Raw genomic sequence first — 26,282 nt, 5'->3', positions numbered from 1 at the left:
CATACATCAGGTTTTCTTGTCATCTGGCTACTCCTTTGTCATCTGTCAAATACTCTTCTCATGGATGCTTTGTTGTACTTGCTTGTTTACATGCTTCGACCTAGTAGCCCATCATGAATTCATCCTGATATTGCTTCAACATTGCTTTTTATTTTGCTGGATGGCTTCTTCATCATGACATCTTCATAGAGTAGAATCAGTTATCTGCATCTTTCATATCTCCAAGGCCTTCATAGGTGTCAAGGGTCCTTCCTTTCTTTGTTAGAGTTGTCTTGCCTTCTATCGGGAGATATCTTAAAAAGTATCTTGTCAGATAGTGATTCTCGGTGATCATGGTGTTCTTCACATGCTTGATCTCTTTCTTTATTTGCTTCTCTTTGGATACATTGGTCAACCATCTTATGCTCCTTGAGAGCACTTCTTCATTGCTTGCTTCCTGGACCAGTCAACATTTCTTCTTGCTTCTTAGTCAACAATCTTATACTCCTTATACTCCTTATCCTTTTGTTGAACTTTATTGCATTTAGACTGTAGTACATGCCTTCGAGCATGTCATTGGTGAAAGAGATTCTTTCCTACTTGATCATTTTATAGAACTATTCCCATGACTCAATAATATATAAATGATAACATGACTAAACTTTGATGCATACATACCTCATCTTGATTCTCCTTTGATCATCTTGACTCTATTTGATTGTTCATGGTGTGGCCCTTCTTGCTTCATCTTAGCTTGCCTGCTCATCATCCTTTTCTTCAATCCCATGAATGGGACTTCCTAATGAGACATTTGCTTCTTAGTCATGAATCTTATTTTGAAGATTCCATCATAAGATCTTGAAGACCCTTTCCCGACAAATGTTTCTTTCCTTTTGATGATGGAGATCTTCTAAGATTCTTAATCATGATCAATTTTCTTTCATCGCGGCTGAGGTTCTATACTAGCTATGCTCCTTCTACATGAATATCTTGAGCTATATCTACCATGCTCCTATATTCTAGAAGATATTTCTAACCATGCATTTTGTTCTCATTATAAATGCTACTTCTACATCAGTATCTAGAACTCTACGTACTACATGCTTCTAGATTCTAGAAGATGTTTCTAGCCATGCAATTTTATTTTATTCCTACATGCTCCTATCCTACTACAAACTTTGAAAGAAGACTTGAAGTAAGAGTTTGATTTAGTCATAGTAGAGATCCGAAGGATCTTCCTTCTTTTGCTTCTTTTCTTCTTCTTTCACCTCTTGAGTCATGTGAGCTTCTTTCCTCTTTCTTTTGTCGTTGTTGTCCTTCTTAAGCTTAGGGAAATTCCTTTTGTAGTGTCCATATTCTTGGCATCCATAGCATTGGATTTTGGAGACCAAATTTGCCAAATTTTCCCTTTCTTTTGGCCATGGTAGCAAATGCTTGCTCTTTTCATCCCACATCTTCCTTTGCTTTAAGTCTGGTTTCCTCTGTCTTGCATTGAGACCACATTTCATTGAGTGCAGTTGCTTCCTTCTTGGCATATATGTTTGATGTGAAGTTGCCCCAATCCTCAGGTAGACCATTGAATCCTACAATTGTCATTTCTCTGTCAGACATGACTTCCCCAAGCTCTTGAAGTTGATCCCTCATCTCAGAGATCTTCATGAAGTAGGGATCTATTCCTTCCTTTGATATCTTCATCTTGTACAATTCATTTCTTAGAGATATCACTTCTCCAGCTGTGGATACCGAGAATAGCTCTAATATCTTATCATAAATTTCTTTTTATGTTTCAAATTTGGAGACATAAGGAATGAGAGAGTCTTTGATTGATTCTATTAGAATCCTTTGAGCTCTTGTCTCATCCTTATAATACTTTTCTAAGGCTTGATTGTATTCCTTAGCAGGGATAGTGATATTCCCTTTGACATGTTCTAGGAGTTCATTCTCCTTGAGAAGTAAATCAGTCCTCTTCTTCCATGCAAGAAAGTTACTGGTACCTACTAATTTGTTGCTTTCATTGCAAAAAGACATTGATGTATATTCAGAAGGGGACATATATTTACTTGATAGATTTTGAGATGTAGTGGGTTTTCTTTCTCCTTGAAGACTTGATGGCTTGCCTTTCTAGGATCTTGATGTTCTTCAAGTTGTCTTCTCCAAGTGGACTTGCTTGATGAAGAGATTTGCTTGGTAACTTGTAGATGATTTAGGTCCTTCTTTGATCTGTTCTTCTTTGTAGGTGCCTTTGTGTAAGGCTCTTCTTCTTGCTATGTAGTCTTCCTTGATAAATGATAGATGGTAGGCCTTCTTTTCCTTGAGTCGATTTGGCTTGATGCTTCAACCTTGTAGATGCCTTTCCTTGATGAGTGTTCTTGAGATGCTCTTTCCTTGATGTGTCACCATGTTGAAGAATTAAGGGAACTATTATTTATTAAGATTCTTCACTGCTTGATAACAATTTGTGAAACACTTTTACAATTATCTTACCTCGATCTTCTTATTATTAGTGTGTATGTTTCATCAAACTTCTATCAAAAACATAAAGACAAGAACACAAATGGTGGCTCTCTACCAGGGCCAATACCCTCTCTCTTAGAGAGGAAAACCCTTTGGTAAGTTTCTCTTATTGAAGCTTCTTATTGATCACTGCCAAACCTTAGACCCTTGACTAGGATGTCCTCCAAGCACAAGTCAAGTCCTCTCCTCTTTTCTGCACTTTGTTCCCCGACACATAGACATTCTCCTTCCGACACTTTTATCCCTAGGACTTCGTCCTCCTTTGTTTCTTGTCTAGAGATAGACCTTCCCTAAGTGAGCCTTCTAGATGAGATGTTCCTCTTCTATACTATGCTCAAGTAGACGTCTTCTTTTGTTGACCAAACGAGATCCTTCTTGAGATATGGGTGTATGACTGTACTGTTGTTCTACTGCCCTAGTTTTCTCACGCGTGGAGGGTACCCTTAGTGAATTAGGGTCCTTTCACCTTCACTAGAGAGAGAGACCTCTTCGCTTGACTTGGGAGGCCTTGTAGGCCTAATATCTAGCCCAAACACCAACGAATCTTGCACTAAAAGGTTATTGTTTTTATATCTGCAATCTGTCCTCCTTTTCCTCATACGTGTTACTGTTTCTCGCCCTAGAAACAATCCCCTACACTTCAGTCTTCTTCCTCCTTTCTTTGCTTGTCTTGGAGACCCTTAGACTTTCCTTTTCCCTTCACTTTCTCAACTTCTACCTTTGCTGATTTCAAAGCTTGCATTATATGCTTTATGAGGGAGTGGACAACCTTTATATATAGAGGATTGTCCCTCCTCTAGGCTGACATTAGGACGATATTCTGTCTTCAAGCCGACTTGACCATATATTCACTATTTCCTTCGTTTTGCTTCATTTGGATGACATTGCTGCATGGACAGGACTTGGACTTTGCTTGGAGGTATTCCTTTGACCTTTATATTATTTTATACATAGTGTAACATGCCCTCAAAGGGTCCTACATAAATGCATTGTCTCTTGACTTCCTAGAAGCACTTGAACATGTGCTTGAACTAATTCAATGAGCAAGAAACTCATTTACAAATATCATAAAAAAAAATTCTCTTTTCTTGAATAAATACAAAATTCAAACTTACATTTATGGAGACCGAACCTAGTTACAATTCCTTCAACACACTGGGATCAAAGGGGTAATGTAAGAGGAGTATAATAGATGGTCACCTTTAAAAGGCTAGACATTAAGTGGTCCCCTAAATCATGAGTCTTAACAGATCCACCTCCATGGTGCCCGCATACCACCCCAAGACATAGTTATGTTCATCAAAATGGGGAGTTACTGCCCACTAGGGGGATGTCAATAGTGCCATAAAACCAAGCACCATGGAAATGAAATTAAAAATAATAGCCATGACCCTCCATACCATTGGGGATCTAAAAGACACTTTCACATAAAGAACATGCCATAGGCCTAAAACGTGGCTTCAGACTCACATTCCTGGGGCTTATAATGGTGTTGCCAAAAAATGAAATTGCTCATAGGTACCCCTGCTAAAAGATGAGTTAATAGCTAGCTCCAACTACGGGAGATGTTTTTCACTTGGGAGGAAGTTGGAACAATAAAATTGTTCATTTGTCGCCCAAAATTATTTGCCACAAAAAATGGAAAACAACTAATCAAAGATAAAAAGTCATAACCAAGGGAATACCATTGCTCAATGAAAATGAAACCACACAAGCAAAATTGAAAACTAAGCTAATATGGCACATTATGATGCCCCTGATAGCATCGTATACTATCTTTGTAGAACATATTTATAACTTTCTCATTCACAAGAAATAAAAGCTTCTCTTTGTCAAGATGGATGAGGTAGAAAGAGTTGTTGCCTTCTCTAATCTGGTATGGACCAAGCCAAAGACTCTTGAACTTGCCATGATTTCCTAGCTTTTCACCCTTCTTGTTCCAAAGTAAGACAAAGTCACCCTTTTGAAAATATCTTTGGAGGGATTTCTTGTCAAACTTCTTTATACTATTTTCTTGGATTTTGAATAAATAATTGTATTCCTTCCTTCTGGTTTCATCCAATTCTTTCGACATATCAGTTCTATTCTGCAACACTTCTTCTTTAGTGGATAAATGTTGCATCAACTTGTATACAAAAAGTTTGAGACGAATGGGAAAAGTGACATCCATCCAATACTGGATCAAATAGGCTCTTTCTAGTGGACTCTTTCCTTGTGATCCAATATGCTCATAAGGTGTACTTCAACTTACTATCAGACTGCCTCTTATTGTCATCGACGGTCTTCTGGATGATGCTCATGAGGTTCTTGTTGTTGGATGTGGCTAACTTATTACCTTAAGGATAGTAGTTGGATGAATGTGAAAGGATAATGCCATACGTGAAGTAGATGTTGGCCATCTTGGCTGAACTAATGGCTTTGGAATAAATTGTAGTGATTTTTGCAAGAACCACGAATCTGGTCATGGTTTTATCTTCTAAGAAGCTGATAACCACTTCATCGATTGCCTTCTCAATGGGAACTACTTCTACCCATCTTGTAAAGTAATTTGTTGTAGTAAGAATCCATTTGTGACTATTACTTGAATCATCCTTGAGCTCTCCAATGAAGTCTAGGCCCCACTGTTGAAATGATACTACCACTGCAACAGGATGAAGAGGACTTCCCACTAACTTTTGTCTTCTTGTGAAGAATTGACATGGCTAGCACTCTCTGATAAGCCTATGCACATATGTGAAAATAGTTGGCAAATAATAGCCACCTCTAAGAAACTTGTGCACAAATGTTCTTGTTGTATGATGTCCATGACACAAACCTTGATGGAACACTTTAGCCACGCTCTTTGCTTCTCTTGGCTAATGCATCTTCTTGACCACTACGTGTCCGTGCCGTTCAACTATCATCATCAGCCTGAGGATCATCGACGTATCCATGCTGTTCAACTATCATCATCAGCCTGAGGATCATCTTATAATGTAAACCCAGTCTGCATGTGTATAATGTAAATAATCTCAGCAGATCCGTGTCATGTATGTAATCACCTAGGTAAACCTAATTTTCTGGTGACGATCTACATTCCGAGAGGTTTTTTGTCTCACCGATCCATTCTCGGATGGTCGGTAGAGTTTTCCTTCAGCCTTACCCCAAAGCTGGACTGGATTTTGTCACTGGAATCTTAGGGGAGTCCTAGTGTTCTAGATCGATTCTATGTAAAAACGATTTGGGAATATTCCTAACTATTTGGTTAGGTTATTTTATTACAAATTGCTTGATCTGCTAGATTATATTTGTGTCGCAAAACTGGGTAGTCTGTGAGGGTCTTTTGCAAATGGGCTTTCCCCCTTGAGATGTAAAAATGTAAGAAAATCATGATGTAAAGTGTCTTGAGGGTTAGAAAAATAATTTATCCCCTCATAGGTCCTAGGTCCTAGGTAAATTTAAGTTTTCCAGAGGTAAAATTCGTGAATCCTTTAAAAAATTAAATCTTAACAGGTCCATAGACTAAGGTTAATTGATTATTTTGCCAAATTTTATGCCTTGGGTCCCTAGGGTTAAGTCAAAGTCAAAATTTTGAGGAAATAAATGCAAAATTTTAATTTTTGAATTTATTAAAATGCATTTAATTGAAAAATTCGAAATTTCCTCAATATTTAAAATTTTGACGGATGAGATTAAAAGAAATTTTGAACCTCATCAACGGTTGAAATCACTTTGACAAGGATCACTTGAACTAGCCGTTGGAGGATTTATCTTTAAATAGGAGGTCATTTGTCAGTCAGTATCATCCGATCTTTTGATCGTGTACTAAGTGAAAAGCTCTCTCTTGTAATCTTTTTATGAGCAATAAAAAAAGACTTTGGGGTTAAATTTCTGCTGGTGTTACTCTTCATGGAAATGTTGTAAGATGTATTATTTTCGTGCGTAATTTCTTTTTTGCCATTAATAATAGCTTCTAAGAGCAATTTGAGTACAGGTATCTTGCTTAGTCGCTGGGGTTTGAATGATTAAGTTTTGAATATAATAGCAGGTATCTCTATTAGATCTGAATTTTATTATTGTTTTCTCGCTCTATGTTGACGGCTGAATCGAGTTTTGCAGGAAAATCCTTGATTATTAGATCATCAGGCGTTCGAAGAAGTTCTCGGTTGAACCAACCAACTCTCGATCCGTGTGTTCTGAAGAGCCCAGTTTGAATTTGATCTCAGGCTTATCATAAGATATTTTTATGGGTGATGCATGAAGGGTTTTTAGCTTAGTACCTCCTCTAAAATTAAAAAAAAATTAATTTTTTTGTGCTAAATCGTTAGATCTCGCTGTTGAGAGCTTCAAATCATCAGATCTGGAAGCAGAGTCAAACTCATACTCCCTAGATCTGATAGATCTGCCATTTATGTACATAGATCTGTAACTAATTTTAGTTCTCACTTTGGTTTTCAGGGTTTTTATTTTTTGGGTCATTGTATATATCGTTTGGGTGTTTCTTGTTGTATTGCAGCGATAGATCTGAAGCTGAAAGCTATGCAAAGTCCAGATCTAGGCCCTGGAGGGTAAGATCTGGATTTCTGGGTTTCATCAGCATCATTTTGGCAGGGATTATGTCCAGATTTTGAAGTCTAAAGATTAAAATTTAAAATCAGATCTGGAAATTTCGTGAGGGTTTCAGGATCAAATTTGAAGCAAACTGATTCAAAATTTTAAGTTAAGATTCATGGAAAATTCTTAAAGGAGTTTTGGTAAATTTTAAGGGGTTTTTCGGCCACCAATTTGCTGATTGGTTCCTGGGATTTGTTGCCTGGTTTTTGGGTTTCACTGTGCATTTCGATTTTTTTTAAGGGCCTAGCCCTACTACTTGCTTTCTCTTCGAATCCACGCTGTTAGCCGCCATTCCAAACCTGCAAAAGGAGAACAGAAAACCTCCTCAAATCCCTTCCTTTGCTGCCTCCAGCTTCAAACCCTTATGCTCATCAACCCGCAGCGTTGAGCCTCCATCCCTCTCACATGGTCTCTAAACCCTCGCTGCTTAGTCTTTTCATCAGCTCCCCATCGAGCTCCCATCCTCACGCAGTCTTTCAAACTTGCATTCTCCTCACTGCTGTCCGTAGCTCCAATGCTGCCATACCCCTCTCTTGGCTCTCTCCTTGCTGCTGCGTATCCAAACTCCTCTCCACGCAAACCCGCAGAAGTCAACTCTCCTTCACACAGTCCAAACTGCTACCACTCCGCAGCCATCTCCACCTTGCCCAGCCTTCCTCCGGCTGTTCAATCGAACCCTCTTCCAAGCCTAATTCGAACTGTCCACGTCTCCCGCATACCTGCAAGCAAACCATCAAACTCAGCTTCCACCGCCCGAACCTGCACACACACAACAACAAACCCTCAAACTCATTCGATTTTATTATTCTTATTATTGTGTATGTGGAAGGGGTTGGGTTAGTTTTCACTTTTATTTAGTTCAGATTTTATTTTATTTTTCTAAACTTTGCCTAGTTTCTTTTATGTAAGGCATAAAGAAATACAAATAAGATTTCGATTTGTTTTTTTTTTTTAATGTATATATTTATGATTTGAGTTAGGGTTAGCATGGGTGTTTTGATTTTCACATTTTTGTTTTGTTTATTTCATTTTGATTTTGCAATTTATGATTAAAAAAGGTCTAAAAATATCTAAAACATTTAAAATCCAAAAACATTTAAAAAATATAAAATTAAAAAACTTTAAATCATAAATCTAAATTTGGTGACTAAGGATTTAAAATAAAATTCAAGGGTTTTTTTTGCTTAAATTTTAGAATTTTTAATGTGGCCTATCACCCATTAAAAATTTTGTTTTTTTGTTTTTAACTCTTTGATTAAATTAAATTCCCAAGGAATAATTAAAAAAATTTAACCTAAAGTTCCTTAGTGTCATTTGGTCATTAAATGCATTTTTTATGATTTTCCTATGGTCAAGGTGCGATAAACATTTTTAATCATATTTGGCTATTGAAGAAAATTTATTAAATCTAGATTTGGGCAGTCAACGAAAATAATTTTAAATCTAGAATTTCTTGCATATGGATTATTTATGATTGTCGCTTTTCATCGTTTTGGATAACTTGTTAATTCAAATATCGACGGCACTAGTCTATAATTGTTTCTATCTCGTGGTCGTGTCTTGTGTACATTGGCGTTTGATATATTTATCTGAATTAATCGGGATTCATTCATCAAGTTGCCCGTCATTAAAATGTCCTAGAGTCTGTTCTTCACAGGTTTTCCTCATCCATTTAACTAGGGACTACCCCCCTTGACTTGTCTAGGAGAGAGTCTAAACGGAGTGAGTAAGGATTTAAGAGTGACAACCCTTACTCTGAGTGTTGTCGCGCTGCCTAAACACTTTGTGCGACAACATATCTTAGGACTAGACGATTGAGATTCCTCCATCCCATGAAGCAATATTTTGAGATCTTCAATCTTAATGCTCGTTTCTTGTGTTCTAGAAGGTGCTTGGGGTTCGCAAGATACTTGAGGTAGTAGATTATATCGATGTACCATTCGTGTTGCTCTAACTCTAAAGTAACTACATTGATTGTGTTGATTCCAAGAGCTATCTCATTGTTCTCTTTCAAAAGCTTTGCCAATCCTTTTCCCTTAATAATCTTAATGGGCCTGATTTCCAAATCATATTCTTGAATTTTAACAACCCACTTGCCTCTCAATCCCAAACAATCCTGCTATGACAAAAGGTATTTGACAACTAGATGAGGAACAAATGCTATAACCTCTGAATAATAAATATAATTTTTGAAATGCTTCAATGAATTTCGCTCAATGATGGCATGACATGGTTCAACTATGCATCCCTTAAAATTTCGCTCTTAAATGTTATTGGTTGTTCATTTCCCTATTCATTTTCTTGATGAAAAACACATCCAATAGTATCGTTAGAAGAAAAAGCAAGAAAAAAGAAAATCTTTTTCAAAATTAGGTCTACTTAAAACAAGAGAATGACTATGGCACCTTTTACAATGGAATGTTGTGCAACTTTCATCGTCCCACTTAAAAATTGCATCTTTCTTCAAAAACTTGTTAAGAGCATTTGTTGTCTCTAAAACATTTGGAATGAAACTTCTAACGAAATTCACCTTGCCAAAGAAATATTGCAATTTGTTCAAATTTCTTGATTGAGGAATCTGCTGAATTTCCCAGATTCTCTCCAAGTCTACTCTTATTCCTTCCTGTTGAAGAATCTAGGGCAAGCAAAGTTAGGATGATTCTTCGTTACATGATAACAATTTGTGAAGTATTTAAACAATTTATCTTAGCTTGATGTTTACTTCATTATTAGCATGTGTATGTTAGCTTCATCAAACTACTATCACAACAAAAGAGACAAGAAAACAAATGTTTGGCTATCTGCCAAGGCCAAAACCTCTCCCTCTTGGAGAGGAAAACCCATGCGTAAATTCTTCTTATAGAGATTAGATTGACGAATACTGTTGCGTTCTCTGAGGAAAACCCAAAACGCATAATAATGTTGCGTTCTCTGAGATCAGATCATGACTTGCTCTTTCTAGCCATCCGAGACCTAGTTTGTCTGCCCTTAAACCCATCCGAGGTGCAGAGAGACCTTTGATCTCTTGACTGTGGCTCCTTCATGCTTGACTGCGGCTACCTCACTTGACTACAGCGATTGCAGCTATGACTGTGACTCTTCCATGCTGAACTACGGCTACCATCTACTGTGGCTCCTCTTCTATGCCTGTGGCTCCATCTCACTGCGGCTACCTTATCACTGTGGCTTCATCTCAGAACCATCCGAATTTTTCATGTCATTTTCATCTACCCTTCATGGGTATTTATAGTGGTTATCCATATATGTAAGCTGACCTTATCTCATGAACCGACGTGTCCATTATTTCAAGCCGACATGACATATATTTATATATTTTAATTCATTTCTTTGTAGCCGACGTGATCATCTCCTTATTGCTTCACTTGCAGACTTTGGAGGGCTTGATTTGAGGCATTGATCTTGGTCTTGGGGGGCTGCTACACTAGTTGAAGACTTGTACACATTTACTTGGACTCATGACATGATTCTTTGACATAGAAATAAATTCTAAAAACATCAAGAAGAAGTCTTTCACCTAATGACACCTCTTGCTCATGAAACCCATGCAATGAGATTACAAAGATAATTTATTCTCTTTTATTACATCAAATACAAAGATCATGTCATTATGAAGATCGAACCTAGTTACACTTTCTTCAACACTTTCTTGGACATAACATTGTTGGAAACTTGACTAAACTAAGAGGAGGGATGAATCAGTTTAGTGCATTCATGGACATTAAATTCTATTTATTTTTCTTTTCAAAATTTATCTAAAATATTCAATGAACAATATAACATCATATAAATAACAGATTTAATCAACATAACAACATTCCATGACAACATAAAATCAACACGTAAAAGCAACACATGTGGACACTAGATATAAGTGGAAACCCATAAAGGAAGAAAACCACAAATTTGTTATTATTGTGATGTAAAGGAAACCTCCTACTTCCTCCATTACATCAGCTTTTGGAGGTTGCAACCTCTCTTCTATTTTGCAAGCTACAACTTGCCGGGAAGCTCCTACTCCCACTTACATAAATTTTCTGCAGGATACAACCTACAGGAGGCTCCTACCTTTACTTGTTTTGCAAGCTACAATTTTCTTGGAAGCTTCTACTTCCAATTCAACAGGCTCCAATCTGTTCTTTTTCAAACTACAACTTGAAAGGAGACCACAATCCCCTGATACACACACGAAACAATGTGTTGGTTTACCAGGTCTTAAGCTCTACATACCTCCATCTATGTTTTTGTCTCTTATCATCCTCAAATATGCTTCACATCTGCTCTTATACCTTTGTCTCTTTGTGACAAGTAACTCACAAACAAGCTCTCACTACAACTCAACTCTTCCACACACACTCTAACTTTTCAGCATTCCAAAATCACATATTTTATAAACAAACTTTGTTGGCATGCATAATATGAAGTGAAAAGTCTTGTATCTTTGCATTCCACTCGTTCATTTGACACCTTTTCAGATTTTGAACATTGAAACAAAGTTAATGGTCCACCAAATATATTTAAAAGTAGTCATGGTAGCAATTGGCAAAAAGCATGTTGGAAAGTTCTTGTGTATCCAGGTGATTGGAAGTTCAATCCCCTCAGACATATCACACCAATCAAAAAAAAAAAACACATATCAACCAACTATGATTGCATAAGCCAAAATAATTCTAAGGCCATGTAACTTCATCCCAACTAGGCAAAAATAGAAAATTCTCCATCTAGTCATGCATCCTCTTACATCACAACTTCTTAGCACTTCAAGCACTTCTTCAAATCTGACCTAATATATCTTGCTTCTTTGCGATACATCACAACGTCAAATCTTCAAGCAAGCATTCACATACCTTCAACACTGACCTCTGCAACATCTGCAACATAAGAATTTCCATTGCCATTTCCTTTGCAACATACATCAACTATGTCTTACAAGCATAACAAACATCACAACACACCTTACAAACATATGGTGACCACACCTCTGTCAAGTAAACGTAACAAGCATACAACATAAACATAATAATCATAACAATAATTGCATCAACACAAGCATACATCAACTGACCCTTTGCCATCAACGACAAATTCACCAACAAATGTGTCCAAGGATATTTCCTTTTGTAACTCCCCAAATGGCCCTCATTGGAGAGAGATATTCCATATTTTTGCACCTATCAAAGACTTGCCTCAAGTGGTTGACATAATCATTCCTGCTCTTTGAGAAGACTGTATGATCAACCTGGTACACCTCAATTATTTTCTTCACAATATCCTTGAAAACATAATCCATACCACTTCCTTTTGCAACCCTTGAGTTGAGAATTGTGGGATTTTGAAATTAAATCCTTGAACAAGAATAGGTTACTTAACAATACCAACTAATTAAAATTTATATGTTGTCCACTAGTACCCACTGATTTAGAACATCAAATGGTAGCATTATTGAAGCCACTAAGATAAAACAAATTTTAGATTCCTAGACATGACTGAGTCTATTTAATGAGCCAAAATTCAAATGAGCTACATACTCATTTGATTACAGTATGATACTTTTTAGACTCCAAAGGTGATTTACAACTTCAACGCTTATGTTTTCTCGTAACTTTAATTTGATTTATGCTGAAACTTATATTTCGATGTATTTTTGCTATTTGCACATTTACATGCAATAGAAAGGAACAAACTTTGACAATTTGGTATCGAGAGGTTTGGATTAATATTGATTTTTCAGTCGGTTCTTATCCAGTTCATAAGTTTGGGGCGAACAAGTTCTAGTTCTGGTTCTGAGAAATTTGGTCATAATTGTGGATAAAGCTTCTTTCTTTGAATCTCCAAGCAACATTTCATACTCAAAAAATCCAAGTGCAATTAAAAAAGGCTTAAATTTCTGTCCTCACTGACTTCCCAAGGTTAATTTTTGTCAAGCCAGGAGGTACCTCCCCAAAACAAATTGTTTTTCTTCATTAAGGTTGCTCATGGTTATATACAAGTAGGGAGAGACTCTTGGGCTTCACCTCCCAGTGTCTCTTCATTTTCTTATTCTCCATTATTTACTATTTACATTATTTACAAATGTTCACCCAATTTCAACGATTAGGTGTCAACATTCCCCTCTTTAATTTGAAGGGATGTTGGTGAGTCCAAGCATCATTCTGAATCTTTCGAACTTTTCTCTTCCAAGCGCTTTGGTGAAGATGTCTGCAATCTGCTCATTAGTGGAACAATGGCGTAGATGGATTGTCTTGGCCTCAACATGATGTCGAATCAGATGGTATTTTGTATTGATGTGCTTCGTTCGATCATGGAACTTTGGGTTCTTGGCCAACTTTATTGCAGAGGTGTTGTCAATCATGAGTGGAGTTGAATGTACTTGTTTTACCTACAAATCTTCCAGAATTTTCCCGAGCCACAATTTCTTTTGTTGCCTCAACAACTACCACCTATTTTTTGTTTGTTGTGGAATCTTCTAGAACTGATTGTTTGCGTGATCTCCAGGAGACAACTCTTGATCCAAGACTCATAGCATAACCTGAAGTAGATACCCCAGTTTCTTTGTCTCCATTGAAGTCTGAATCAGAGTATCCAATCAAGCTGAAGTCACCCACCTGTGTATACTTGAGTCCAAAGTCTTGGGTTCCCTTCAAGTACTTTAGAACTCTTTTTGCAACAAACCAATGTCCCTCACAAGGCTTTTGCATAAACGTGGAGAGGATTCCAACAACGAATGAAATATCCAGTCTGGTAGTATTCAGGTAGTTGAGACTTCCTACAAGTTGTCTATACCTTGTCGCATCCTCAAATTCTTTTCCTTCAATGAATGTGAGCTTTAAGTTTTGTTCCAATGGAGTAGTCAAAAGGTTGAACTTAGCCATTATAAACCTATTTAACAAATCTCCAATGTATTTCTTTTGAGGGAGGAATATATACTTCGGATGTGGAGTTACTTCAATACCAAGATAGTAGTGAACATAGCCCAAGTCAGTCATTTCAAAACCTTTCCTCAATTTCATTCTTTATGGATGCAATGTAGCTCTCATTGTTCCCTGTCGTCAAAAGATCATCTACATATACCACGAGATATACAACTGTTTTGCCAACTTTCTTGACAAACAAAGTTGCATCATCAAGATCATAATGTTTGAAGTTGAGTTTCAAAAGATGCTCAGTTAACTTTTCATACCAAACTCGTGGTGCTTGCTTGAGGCCATACAAGGATTTCACAAGTTTGCATACTTTATGTTCATGTCCCTTCACAACAAATCCTTCTGGCTAGGACATACAAAAAATTTTCTTTCAGATCTCCATTCAAGAAAGCAGTTTTTACGTCAACTTGATGGACTTTTCAATCATTCTATGCTACCAAGGCAAAGAGTGTCTGGATGGTAGCCCATTTTGCTGTGGGGGCAAAAGTCTCCTCATAATCAACCCCTTCCTTTTGTGAAAAACCTTTTGCCACAAGCCTGGCTTTGAGCTTGTCAAGTGAGCCATCAACTTTATAATTGTTCTTGTAGACCCACTTGTAGCCAATTGGTTTGGTTCCCAATGGAGGATCAACCAGCTTCCAAGTGCCATTCTTTATCAAGGCATCATACTCCTTTTGCATCGCTTCTTTCCATTCATCATGAGAAGTGACTTCTTTGAAGGAAGTTGGTTCAAAATCTGTAGACAAATTCAGTTCACAATCATAAGAAACATCCATATCAACAGGTGAATCAGAATCATCTACATCACCTCCATTTTGCCTGGTTGAATTTCTTGTTCCTGTCTTTCCAACCTCATCAGGATGAACACTTTCAAGTGTCTTTGTTAGCCATTTTGGGGGACCTTTCTGAGATGGTCCAAGCTGTTCAGTTAACTGAGTTGGGATTGAATCAAGATTGAGTCTCCTAATTCTGTCAATCACATCACTCAAAGTGTCATAAATGGTTGGAGCTTCATGTGGGGGAGAGAGTGCTTCAGAAGAAGATTCCACAGATTGATCTAGTATAGGAATCCCCCCTTCAAGATGTGGAATCTGATTATCAAATTCTTGAAATGATTTTGCATGTACGAATCTATCCAAGCGATCAAGCTGCCGCTCAACAACATTATCATCATTGGAAGATTAAAAAGATTACATCTCTAGATACAACAGACTTCTTATTAATTTCATCATAGAGACAGTATGCTTTGGAGGCATTTGAATACCCCAAGAAGATACACTTACGACTCCTTACACCAAGTTTGTCTCTTTGTACCCTTGGTATCAAGGCATAACAGGTGGAACCAAAGACCCTGAGATGCTTTACAGAAGGAATGTGGCCATACCACATTTCATAAGTAGTCTTGTTTCTAATAGAATTAGATGGACATCTATTCTTTACATATACAACACATAGAACTGCATCAGCCCAAAACATCAATTTTACATTCTTGAAAAAAATCATGAAACGTAACATATTTAAGATTGTCCTATTCATTCTTTCAGCTACTCCATTTTGTTGGGGATTATAAGGCACAATTGTTTGATGTTTGATCCTATCATGGCAAAGATAGTTTTCAAATTCATTTGAAATGTATTCTTTTCCATTATCAATGCGAATAGAGCCAATATGAGATTGTGCATCATTTTCAATCCATGTATGAAAGTTCTTGAATGTTTGAAAAACATCAGATTTGTTCTTCAATAAATAAACCCAACACATTCTGGTGTAGTCATCAATAAATGTCATCATATATGTATTTCCATTTGCAGAAAGAACAGGTATTGGACCACATAAATATAAATGAATGAGTTCAAGTTTTCTATGTGCTTTGGAATGTGAATCATGAAAAGATTGTTTGCTATACTTTCCTAGAATACAAACATCACATTGATTAAGTTTCCTAGGAATTGTAGGCAAACCAGTAACACCAGTTTTCTTCAACAAGCGAAGGCTGTCATAATTCGAGTGTCCAAAACTAGCATGCCATAAAAGAATTGATGGAAATGTACCTTCATCATAATGAGAACTGTATGAGAAATTTTGTGCATGAGCAGAGGTACCTTGCAGCTTCAAAAGTCTTTCTTCTTCTATCCCCGTCATGACAAGTGAGTGATATGATGCTTTTCTCACCTCAACCTTGCCATCAAACATATGAATGGAGTGTCCCTGTTGGCAGATGTGGACCAGGGACAACAAGTTTCTCCTCAGATGTGGGAGATATAAAACATCATGCAGAAGAAAGTCTGGAAGACCAGGCAATTTGAGCCTGATTGTGCCAAGCCATGATGGCTTGAGTTTTGATCTGTCTACAAAGTATACTGCTCCATCAACATTGTCAGTAAATTCCTCAAAAAAATCTCTTCTAAAAGTCATGTGGCAAGTTGCTCCTGAATCAAGCAACTAATCATTTTTCCAAGAAGCAAGTGAAGCATTAAACAAGTCTTCAGTTACTCCAATATTACAATGTGCCACCACATAGTGAGCGGATTCAGGTGCTTTACCTTCCTCTTTGTCATTGGTTTTACCTTTGGCTTGAATTCTTTCCTGCTCAATTTTGTACCAAGGCAACTTACATGTAGATGCATCATGTGATCCATCTCTATTGCAACATATGCAATGAAGATCAAATTTTTCTCCTTGAGAGTGCCTGCCCCCCTGCCTTTGAAATTTCTTCTTTCTCTTCCTCTTTGACCACCTCTTCCTCTGAAAGAATCTTGAGCATGATTCTTCTCTTTATGTGCAAGACACGCAGCTTCTTCAGAAGACTAAGGAGTTTTATTCCCAAAAGCTTTCTGTCTCTCAACAAATTTCTTCACAAGGGAGTCAACGGTAATCTCTTTGAGGTTTCCATTTGCTTGCAATGACTTAAGAAAATTTGAATAAGTGAGATAAAGTGCCTTGACAAAAGCTATCAGAGGAATCTCTAGTTCAACATTAGTGACTTTGATATCATGCATAATAGATCTTACTTTTGATGCTAAAACAAAAGGATCATACCATCAAAATTCAACTTGACACTTCCAGTGCATAGTCACGATTTCAATTCAACGTTTCATCCAACTTTGCGGGATTTTCCACCAGTGTTCAAAACTCAATGAAAATATTGCACAGTCTTCACGTCTTCACGTAGAATGCAACACCCTATGCACCATACCAATGCACAGCATATAATGGGCCATTTTTCAATGCAGAGATATGCACCATAGTTCGTGGTTGTAGCACTTCAACTCTGTTCGCTCACCGCTCTAGGAAATTCACACCGCAACTTGACTCTTGTAGCATCTCGACTCCCACTATGATTGGTTCTCCTATAGTAGTCTCGGCGATAGCCCATTCAATGCACAAGAAGCAGAAAATAAACTGTTCAACATTCAATCACTGTGCCTCCTTTATTTAGTAGTTAAGGCACCAAGCGCACAAGTACAGAGGATGGCAGGGATTAGCAGATATGATGGACTCAATAGGCATAAGAGTAGAACCATTCCTGGCAGATTGTAGAAATGGAGAACACTGCAGAAATGGCAGAAGTGAGTTACAAATAAAGGCTATTTTTTGGAGATGGCTCTAATACCATATCAGGCCAAGAGGTAACTCCTCAAAACGAATTGTTTTTCTTCATTAAGGCTGCTCATGGTTATATACAAGCAAAGAGAGATTCTTGGGCTTCACCTCATAAGAGTAGAACCATTCCTGGCAGATTGTAGAAATGGAGAAGACTGCAGAAATGGCAGAAGTGAGTTACAAATAAAGGCTATTTTTTGGAGATGGCTCTAATACCATATCAGGCCAAGAGGTAACTCCTCAAAACGAATTGTTTTTCTTCATTAAGGCTGCTCATGGTTATATACAAGCAAAGAGAGATTCTTGGGCTTCACCTCCTAGTGTCTCTACATTTTCTTATTCTCCATTATTTACTATTTACATTATTTACAGATGTTCATCCAATCCCAATAATTAGATGTCAACAATTTTCAATACAAGGGAATAACGAAATTCTGATTAAAATATCCACATAAATCCTTCACTTTTGAAAGATCACATTAAAAAGTATAAGGCATAGAAGAAGAGATATGATGTGAAAGTGTAAGGCTAGCAAATTCAAGACACTGGCAAGGGGTTGGAGACAAAGCATCTAGATTCAGTGGATTTGTCCAAGTCATAATAACTTTTTGCTAAATTGAATCTTTTTAGAATAATATTTGTTTTAACTGTGTTACTAATTCAAGCATCCAGTTAAACTACATAATTATATATTGCAAATTAGCATGATAAACAGACCTTGAGAGACTTTAGGACCTTTTCTGCTGCAAGCTTCTTTGCTGTCCTTCCGTTTGATGCAACACATGTTTCAATGTAGCTATCACCCTTGACTGTGACTTCAACTTTCACAGTACAAGTTCCTTCCTCCAGAGAATGATGAAAACAGTGTTTGTAAACCTCATTTTGGCACAACTCTTGTAACTCACGAAGAGGCTGGTATTTTATAGTTTCTGGAGTGACAAGTGGTTCTAGGAGAGGTTTCATGGCATCCCAAACAAGATTTGTGTCAAAATGAGAGTCAACAAGAACTGCACCGGCAATCGATTCAATTAAATCTCCCAAAACCTGTTACAACAACAATATCCAACCTTAGAATGTTTCCATGTAACAACCTTACAAATATTAGAGATTTGATGCAATATTCTAATCCAAAACGATCCACTACAGTAAACGTACATTACACTGGAAGTCCGAGATAAGATTATGTAAATAAGCCCAAAAGGACAAATTACAAGTAATGTATTTTTTTTTATTGTTATTCCTCAAGTCAATGCAACTATAAAGAGTATATATGTGCAATACATGAAAAGTGAAGTACTGATTACAGAGAAAAATGGTACTTACTAACTCCTCTACGTGTTAGTTCATGTATGCATGTTAAGTCTGCACCCTAACCTAAAATAGAATGGCTCAATTAGAATTTAGGGCATAGTCTATAATTTGGACGCAAATGATAAAGGACCCACCTCATCACTTAGTTCTAGATAAAGATTTCCTTGCTTGATCCGGATCCGCTGGGATCCACTAACGATTTGTACAGACAGAAAATGCGGCACGTTAAAAAAGTAACGGATTCTTACTTCTTATTGATGAGATAGCCAGCGACCTCCTGGTTAGGTTAGTATGGTTTCAGAACCCTTGCTTTATTAAACTAATGCTCCATCCCCGAGTAATTCAGGCAAACAATGCTTCCACCTCTATAGGCTGCATCCCCGGTATATGGATATTTATATTATGAGTTTGTTATTTAAAATATATAAACTTAAATAGCAATTCGGGCAAACAATGCTTCCATCTCTATAGGCTGCATCCCGGTATATGGGTATTTATATTATGAGTTTGTTATTTAAAATATACAAACTTAAATAATTTGTTATATAACTTTAATATACTTTAAGTTAATTATTTAATTTATACAAACTAATTAATATATTAAATTGTTGTTTATTATTATTTATATATTATAATTTAACTTTCATAAAACAATTAATTATTTTATAATATATGACATTTTTTCAGAGGAAAGAAAAAAAGTAACTTTCGTTCATGATAAAAATTACATTTTGTAGAATGGCTCTCAAAAAACCCAGCCAATGAAAACTGTGATAATCATAGACTAACCAAAAAAACAGCGAAAACAATCACTGCCACAAACTGTCAGAATACATGGGACCTTCATGGAGTATCTGTACGAGAAATTTACAAAAGACACTGATGTCAAAAGTAACTGTCTATATCAACTAACTATCCACATAAATATATCTGATGATGACATATGAAATGATATTTTAACGTCCACGATATTAAAAATAGTTTATGGGACCATCAGTGCCCTGTTTTTCGCCTTTTGCAATTCAATATTTTTCTTATTCAAATTGATGATGAGTTGACCCAACCTTCCAACAATCCCCTCGCTGAAAAGACAATGCCAAGAAACCGATGCTAACATATTCCCATAACTTTCTCTGATTTCTGTGAACGCATCACATTCCAAAATGAAATGCTTTTCCGATTCCACTACCCCAGAGGTGCAAAATGTACACCCCTGTTCTTCCCAAGCTTCTTTAGGCCTTTTCCACTATCCCGTTTCACACCGAAGTTGATGTGAGTTGGTTTTTTAATTGAGCAATAAGAACCTTTGCCCTCCACGGAATATTAGCTCCAATGTACTCTTTTTGTTGGAGATCACACGTAGTGTTGAATTCCTCAATGTAGTACTTCTTCTTTCTACCCAACTATTTCCCCATACCTATTTACGAAACTTCTCCATAACAAAATTCTTTAGCTCCTTGCTATTTGTGGGACAGACATTGGGGTAGATATTCCATTTTTGCATCCATGCGTAGTTTTGTCTCATCCATGTTTTCTTTTTTTCGCTCATGCCTTCATTGAAGATAGCATTAGGCCATCGACCTACTCCCATTTGCTCAATTCCTTTTAGATATCTTATGAGCCACACCATAGCAATTGCTTTGATGGGAGTTGCTCTTGTTTCAATCAACATTATCTCATAAGGTATCAAACTTTTTATTTTGAACTTGCTCAAGATCAAACGTTTTTGGATTTTCTCAATTTGTTTCCATTTTGAGACGGGGGTGCTACTAGCCAACTATTCACACCCATATAGCATCACTTGACAAACTAGGAGTCCAAAACGCACTTTAATTGTTTTCCAATCCCATAACTCTGCCTCTCTACATCTGTTTTGAAGAGCATATAATGCTTTCCACCCTACTAAAATTCTCTTCTTTATGTAGTACTCCCAATTAAATTTGTTGTTGAAATCAATCCGAAGGTACTTGTACTCATTTACTTCTTCAAGAATATTGCCTTCAAAGAAGAACATACGCTCGCTTTGCTTCCTTTTATTAGAGAAAATCATTATTTTGATCTTGCTAGTATTGACTTGCATCCCCACTACTCTACAAAAATGCTCAAGGGCATATAGGTGCATTTGCAATCCATGAGCAGATTTAGAAATCAATACAAGATCATCCGCATATAAAAGAAGCTTTATCACAAACTCCCCCAACCGAACACCTTCTCCACCTTGCAAATTTAGCCACTCTTTCAGTTTATCAATATATAAAACAAAAAGAGTAGGGGATAGAGGGCAACCTTGCTTGACTCCAATGTCACTTCTAAAGCTTTCTGAAATACCCTCTGAAGTTCTAATTTTGACTTTCACCTCTTCATAAAGTTTATGGACAACAACTCTATAATGCAAAGGAATTTCAAGTTCTTCCATTCTACACCACAACTTATCTCTATGGATTGTGTCAAATGGCTTTTTGAAGTCAACAAAGCAGCAGAATTGTTAAATTTGACAACTAGGGCCAAACTCCACCTTGGACAGCTCATATGATGCAACTGATATTTTTATTGGATTCCTCTTTTCGAGAGTTGTAGGATTGATCTAAAGATCATTTCATTCTAACATGTACAAATGGAATTATGAATTTATTTTGTTTAAGGACAAATTGTCAAGGTTGACCAACAATCTAATGTAGGCTCAGAAGCCCAAAAGACACGTCTATTCATCCTCAAAATTGCATATAAATAGAAGGTGCATTTTCCTCATTTGGACATCAATCATTCGCACACATCTCTCTCTCATCTGATTGGTTCATACACTTTTCTAGGCAGCGTCTCTCTCCACATGTGCGAAGAAGACAAGGATTTTCTGTTTCAACATTGACTAAATTTCAGGGAGGTTTGACCAGCGTTGATCGAGGCAATCCGTGTAGTTTGACTAGTGTTCACTGCAAGAGGGTTTGACCGCAGGCTTGACTCTGCGTTGACCAAGTTTGACTATGTTTTTTGGGACTGTTTTGGGTTGATTCGGATGACTGTCCGAGGCCGAGTTGATTGGGTTTGACCGAGCTGTTTTGGAGGATAAATTTTGCCCTGTTGACCAGTGTTGACTCTCTGGTTAAGGCTACCTGTGGCTGTTGCTTGACTAGATAGATTTCACTTTGATTGGGAAAGTGAATATTGCATATTGTACTCTCCCTTTCTACTGAAATTTTGAAGAATAATAAGAAGAATTAATCAAAGGGTTTCCCCACATTGGGGTTTGTCCCTGGATGGCGCCACATCTTATGTCCTCGTCTTGGCTTGTCTTCTACTATTTTTATTTAAGTTCTATCTGCATTTACTGTCATGTTAATGTGATTGCTAATCTGGAAGTTGAAGTAAATTGCTCTTAAGCATAGAACATACCATTGTTATCTAAAATTAACATGGTATCATAGTTGAGGTGAAGACAAAGCCCAAGCAAGAGTGAAAAGAGAAATCAATGAGAAGAGCAATCACTAAAAATTGTTGGACAAAGACAAGAATCAATGGCCTTCACATCTTACTTCAAGCCTGATGACAAGCTCAATGATAAGTCTAATTATCGTCATAGACTCCATTCTCCCAAAGATTAAGGCACTGGTATACCAAGGGTGGTCACTAAAACTCATATTCTTTCACCTCCTTCCAGGTTTAGCCAAATTGGGATACCTAGGGCATCAATTTCCTGACAAGCTAGCCATCAAAAAAATTTGATCTCCTAGTATGTCCTGTGCTGGACTTTCCTCAAGCTCTCCTCCAATTTTGAAGCCATTCTGACCGTGGAGTTGGAAGAAAAGCCAAGCCCTAGCTCCGGGATCAAAACTTGCCCTACCATCCCCAAGCCTAGTACCTCATAGGATCAAAACAACATCTTCAAGCGAAATTCTTTATTTGATCCTTTCCTCCACCTTGTATATGGTAAGAACATCATCGGTTGTTGTATTTATTCCCCTATCCTAAACTGGGTCCACTTGGTCTCATGTGGTCCCGCTCCTTTGAAAATTCAATTCTTCAAGAACCATCTAGGATACCAATTACAAGAAAGATTTTAGGGATAGGGAAGTTCCTTCATAAGCCATATCCCATAAACCTAACCCTTAAATCTTCCCTTCCTTTCCCTAGAAGACATTGTACCTTGCTTACAAAGCAAGCAAGCCTTATCCTTTTAAATCTCCCAGGAAAGGGATTATTGGGCCACTCCACAACATTTTACTGATCTATCTTTCATTGGTGACTCCATAATATACTGAGTCTTCTCCCATTGGTGAAAGTTTGTAAATAGAAGAGATCCTTAGCTAAGGTGACAGTGGGCTAAGTTTCCATTTGTTGCCCTTGGCCTAGCATTTTCCCTTTAGGTCCCCTACTAGTTTGAGCGGTAACAGTGACCATGTTGGCCATGATGATACTATCATCATTGATGCTTATCATTCTGGATCCCTTCTTATGAGAATATTTCAACTTAAGATAGACCTATTGATTCATTATGAATACCTCCCTAGTTAAAAGGGAGTGTTGGAAAAGTAACTAGGTTTGATTTTCATAATTATCATTGTACTTGTATCAAAAGCAAAAAAAAAGAAGATAAAGAATATGATTTTTTAAAGCAAGGGTTTCATGCTCAAATTGTTTTGTTATCTAGGTCAAGCGTGTTTTTCATGCTTCTAGATTTAATGAGTCAAAAAAGTATTTTTCATATGCAAAAGACCTATTTGGCCATTTTGTAAGAAAGAAAATTTATTTTTTATACTAGAAATTCAATTTTGTCTGACCAAGTTGGCCCTTCCAGAGAAACTTGGCCTAAGAGAGGCATGTTGACCACTGGAGTGGCACCTGATGATTATATGAAGAGTCCATGCCCAAGGATGTACCAATGGACACTTGTACCATCAAATATCATTAGTCAACAGAGTTTTTAAACTCTACTTTTATTTTCTCATCATTTTTCTTGTACTCAGATTCCAGACCCTGCGGGGAATTGTAATAAGTGATACTAGTAATGACGAGTTTTGACTCTGTAACATGCCTAGGATGTTGGAACTCGATCAACAAATGATTACACCTTGGAGTGTTTTTTTTATCTGGTTAATTATCACTTTTTTTTAGAGGCGAATAATTTTCTGAGTTTTTTCACTCACTTTTTACCTCGAAGCCAGGGGGATGGTTTGAAGGTTGAGCCCCTAACACATCTTAGTGTCTAAAATCGATGTATATTACCATACTAGATCACACAAAAAATTTCCTAGAATTTAGCTAGGTCTACGTGGTCATTTTTTCAATTTTTAGATTTCCTGCACTACAGAAATTGCAATAAAATTTGTACTTGTAAGAGAAGTTGTATGGGGTATGAGTGATGAAATTTTCACCTCTCACCCTCAAATTTTTACTATGACACACTTTGAGGAGTTAAAAATGTGTTTTTAACTCTCAAAACCCACTTTTCTTAAGTTTAGTGGGAAATCTGTAAATTAATTAAGCCATAAATTGAATAAATGGATAAAAATAAATATCCACACGTGCTAAATGTTGTAGAAATGAGGTGGAAAATTATGGAGGAGTTAAAGTGAAGTCCCAAGGTGTTGTGGACTCCTAAAATCAAGGAAAAGACATGTGCTCAAATAAAATCGAATTTATGGCATTAAATGAGAAAGTTGCTTACTTGGAAATTCGAATTTATGAAGTTAATGCACATTTTATAAGATTTGAGAGAATATTTGGTGGAGATTTTTGTGGGAAAGTGTCCCCACATGGATTACCACCCATATACAGTTGTCATTCCATCATAAAATTCGAATTTGGCACATAAGGTAAGAAGAAAATGATGTCCACTTGACACAATTCGATTTTTACACTTGACATTGGAACTCCATTAAACAAATTTGAATTTCTCTTTGAGATTGTCACCTCATGCCACTAGTTTAATCACTTCTACATTGGGATTGGCTCCCATAGTTCAATATAATAGAGCTTTGAACTCCCATTTTTATTAATTGTTAATAACTATTGTGCTTGCAGAAGCAATGTTGCCTTGTACATTTTTAGAAATATCAATAAAGACTTTTGGATTTCATTCATGAGGTGTTTCTCCTTTGGGAGTGTGATGAATTGCTGATCATTGGTATAATTCATTTTACTCATGCTTTGATCTAATTTGTTTCCACATGTTGTAGATTTGTTAATGTAGAGCTATCTTATATTGACATTTGATTTAGAAGTACGCTCTAGGTATAAAATGATCTAGGTGGTTTTAAATAAATCTCTAGAGTTTCTTATCATTGTTTATTGCTAAATATATATGGAACTAATTCTTGATTGAAGTTTTTTAGAGGGAACATCTTGTTGGGATCACAGAATCAAGTGTGAAGGGAAGTCTTTGGAGATACCAATCCACTCTTTATACATTCTTAAAGGAGCTCTCATTTATTCTTTGAGCCTTCATAGTCTTATCTTACAAAGTGGTTTTGCAAGGATTTTGGCACATAGCTTGTACACAAATCGAGCACTTCTAAATTTAAATCTCTTTTAAAAAACATTGTACTTCGTTTCTTTCATTTACTATCTAAGAGCTTGAAGATAGCTAAGCAAAGACAAGAGTTTACTCTCACTCTTTAGCTTAGCCTTTTGTAAATTATAATTGTACATATACATTTTATCTTGTTGATTTTTCCATTAATACATAACTTATTTTGCAGCCATTGTTTGGATTTCTTGCTAACTCTTGGGTGACAGATTATGAAGAGCAACCTCCCACAACATCTAACAAGTGTTTGCAGGACCTTTGGCAAGTGTTGGGAGTTCGATTTCCAAGGATGCCATGAGCCCTTTGAGGCTCATTTTGGCCAAAGTTGAGTTCACTAGAGGGTTGTCCATTTTCCTCTCTAAGCCGTGGGCATTTGGAGGAAACTTTCACCTTGCTTCCCTTGCATAAGTTTTGTGAAATCTTGTCATTACTTTCTCAAGAAAGGAGGTCTAGTGTCCAAGTTTCAAGCAATTATTGTGAAGACTCTCCTTGAAGTTAAGTTGAGGACTTTGAAGCAATGTTGCGAACATCAACATCGGGATAAAATCGGCAAGAGTCCAGAAAACCAAAATATCGTAAAAGTCAGGAAAATATCGGTAAAAATCGGCAAACATCGGCAAAATCAAGATACCATCAAAATATTGGTAAAAATAGGCAAACATCGGCTAGGCCAAAAAATCGTGATTTTGAGATAAAATCAGGATGTTATCAAGATGTTCACAACACTGTTTTGAAGGAGCCTCTTCTCATTGTAATATTAATAAAATATCTAATTTGCTTGTGGGAACTTGGATTTATCCCATGGTATCATATCTCCC

The 26,282-nt window shown here is 36.8% G+C and overlaps 1 protein-coding gene across 4 annotated transcripts in view; it reads right to left on the bottom strand.

Annotated features, from left to right (window-relative positions):
- Nucleotides 1–26,282, bottom strand: part of DCL2 (dicer-like 2) — a 538,569-nt gene that overhangs the window by 29,120 nt on the left and 483,167 nt on the right. For all 4 annotated transcript variants that reach the window (XM_089402947.1, XM_089402946.1, XM_089402944.1 and 1 more), the window contains one exon: nucleotides 18,348–18,674. In XM_089402947.1, the coding sequence (XP_089259073.1) occupies nucleotides 18,348–18,674 (327 nt within the window). The remainder of the gene's footprint in view (nucleotides 1–18,347; nucleotides 18,675–26,282) is intronic.

The sequence above is a fragment of the Pinus tabuliformis genome, chromosome 2_1, assembly GCF_031772625.1.
Source record: "Pinus tabuliformis cultivar Carrire ecotype Pingquan chromosome 2_1, CPIR1, whole genome shotgun sequence".
NCBI classification, from domain to species: domain Eukaryota; kingdom Viridiplantae; phylum Streptophyta; class Pinopsida; order Pinales; family Pinaceae; genus Pinus; species Pinus tabuliformis.
This window is presented reverse-complemented; position numbering and strand designations above follow the sequence as displayed.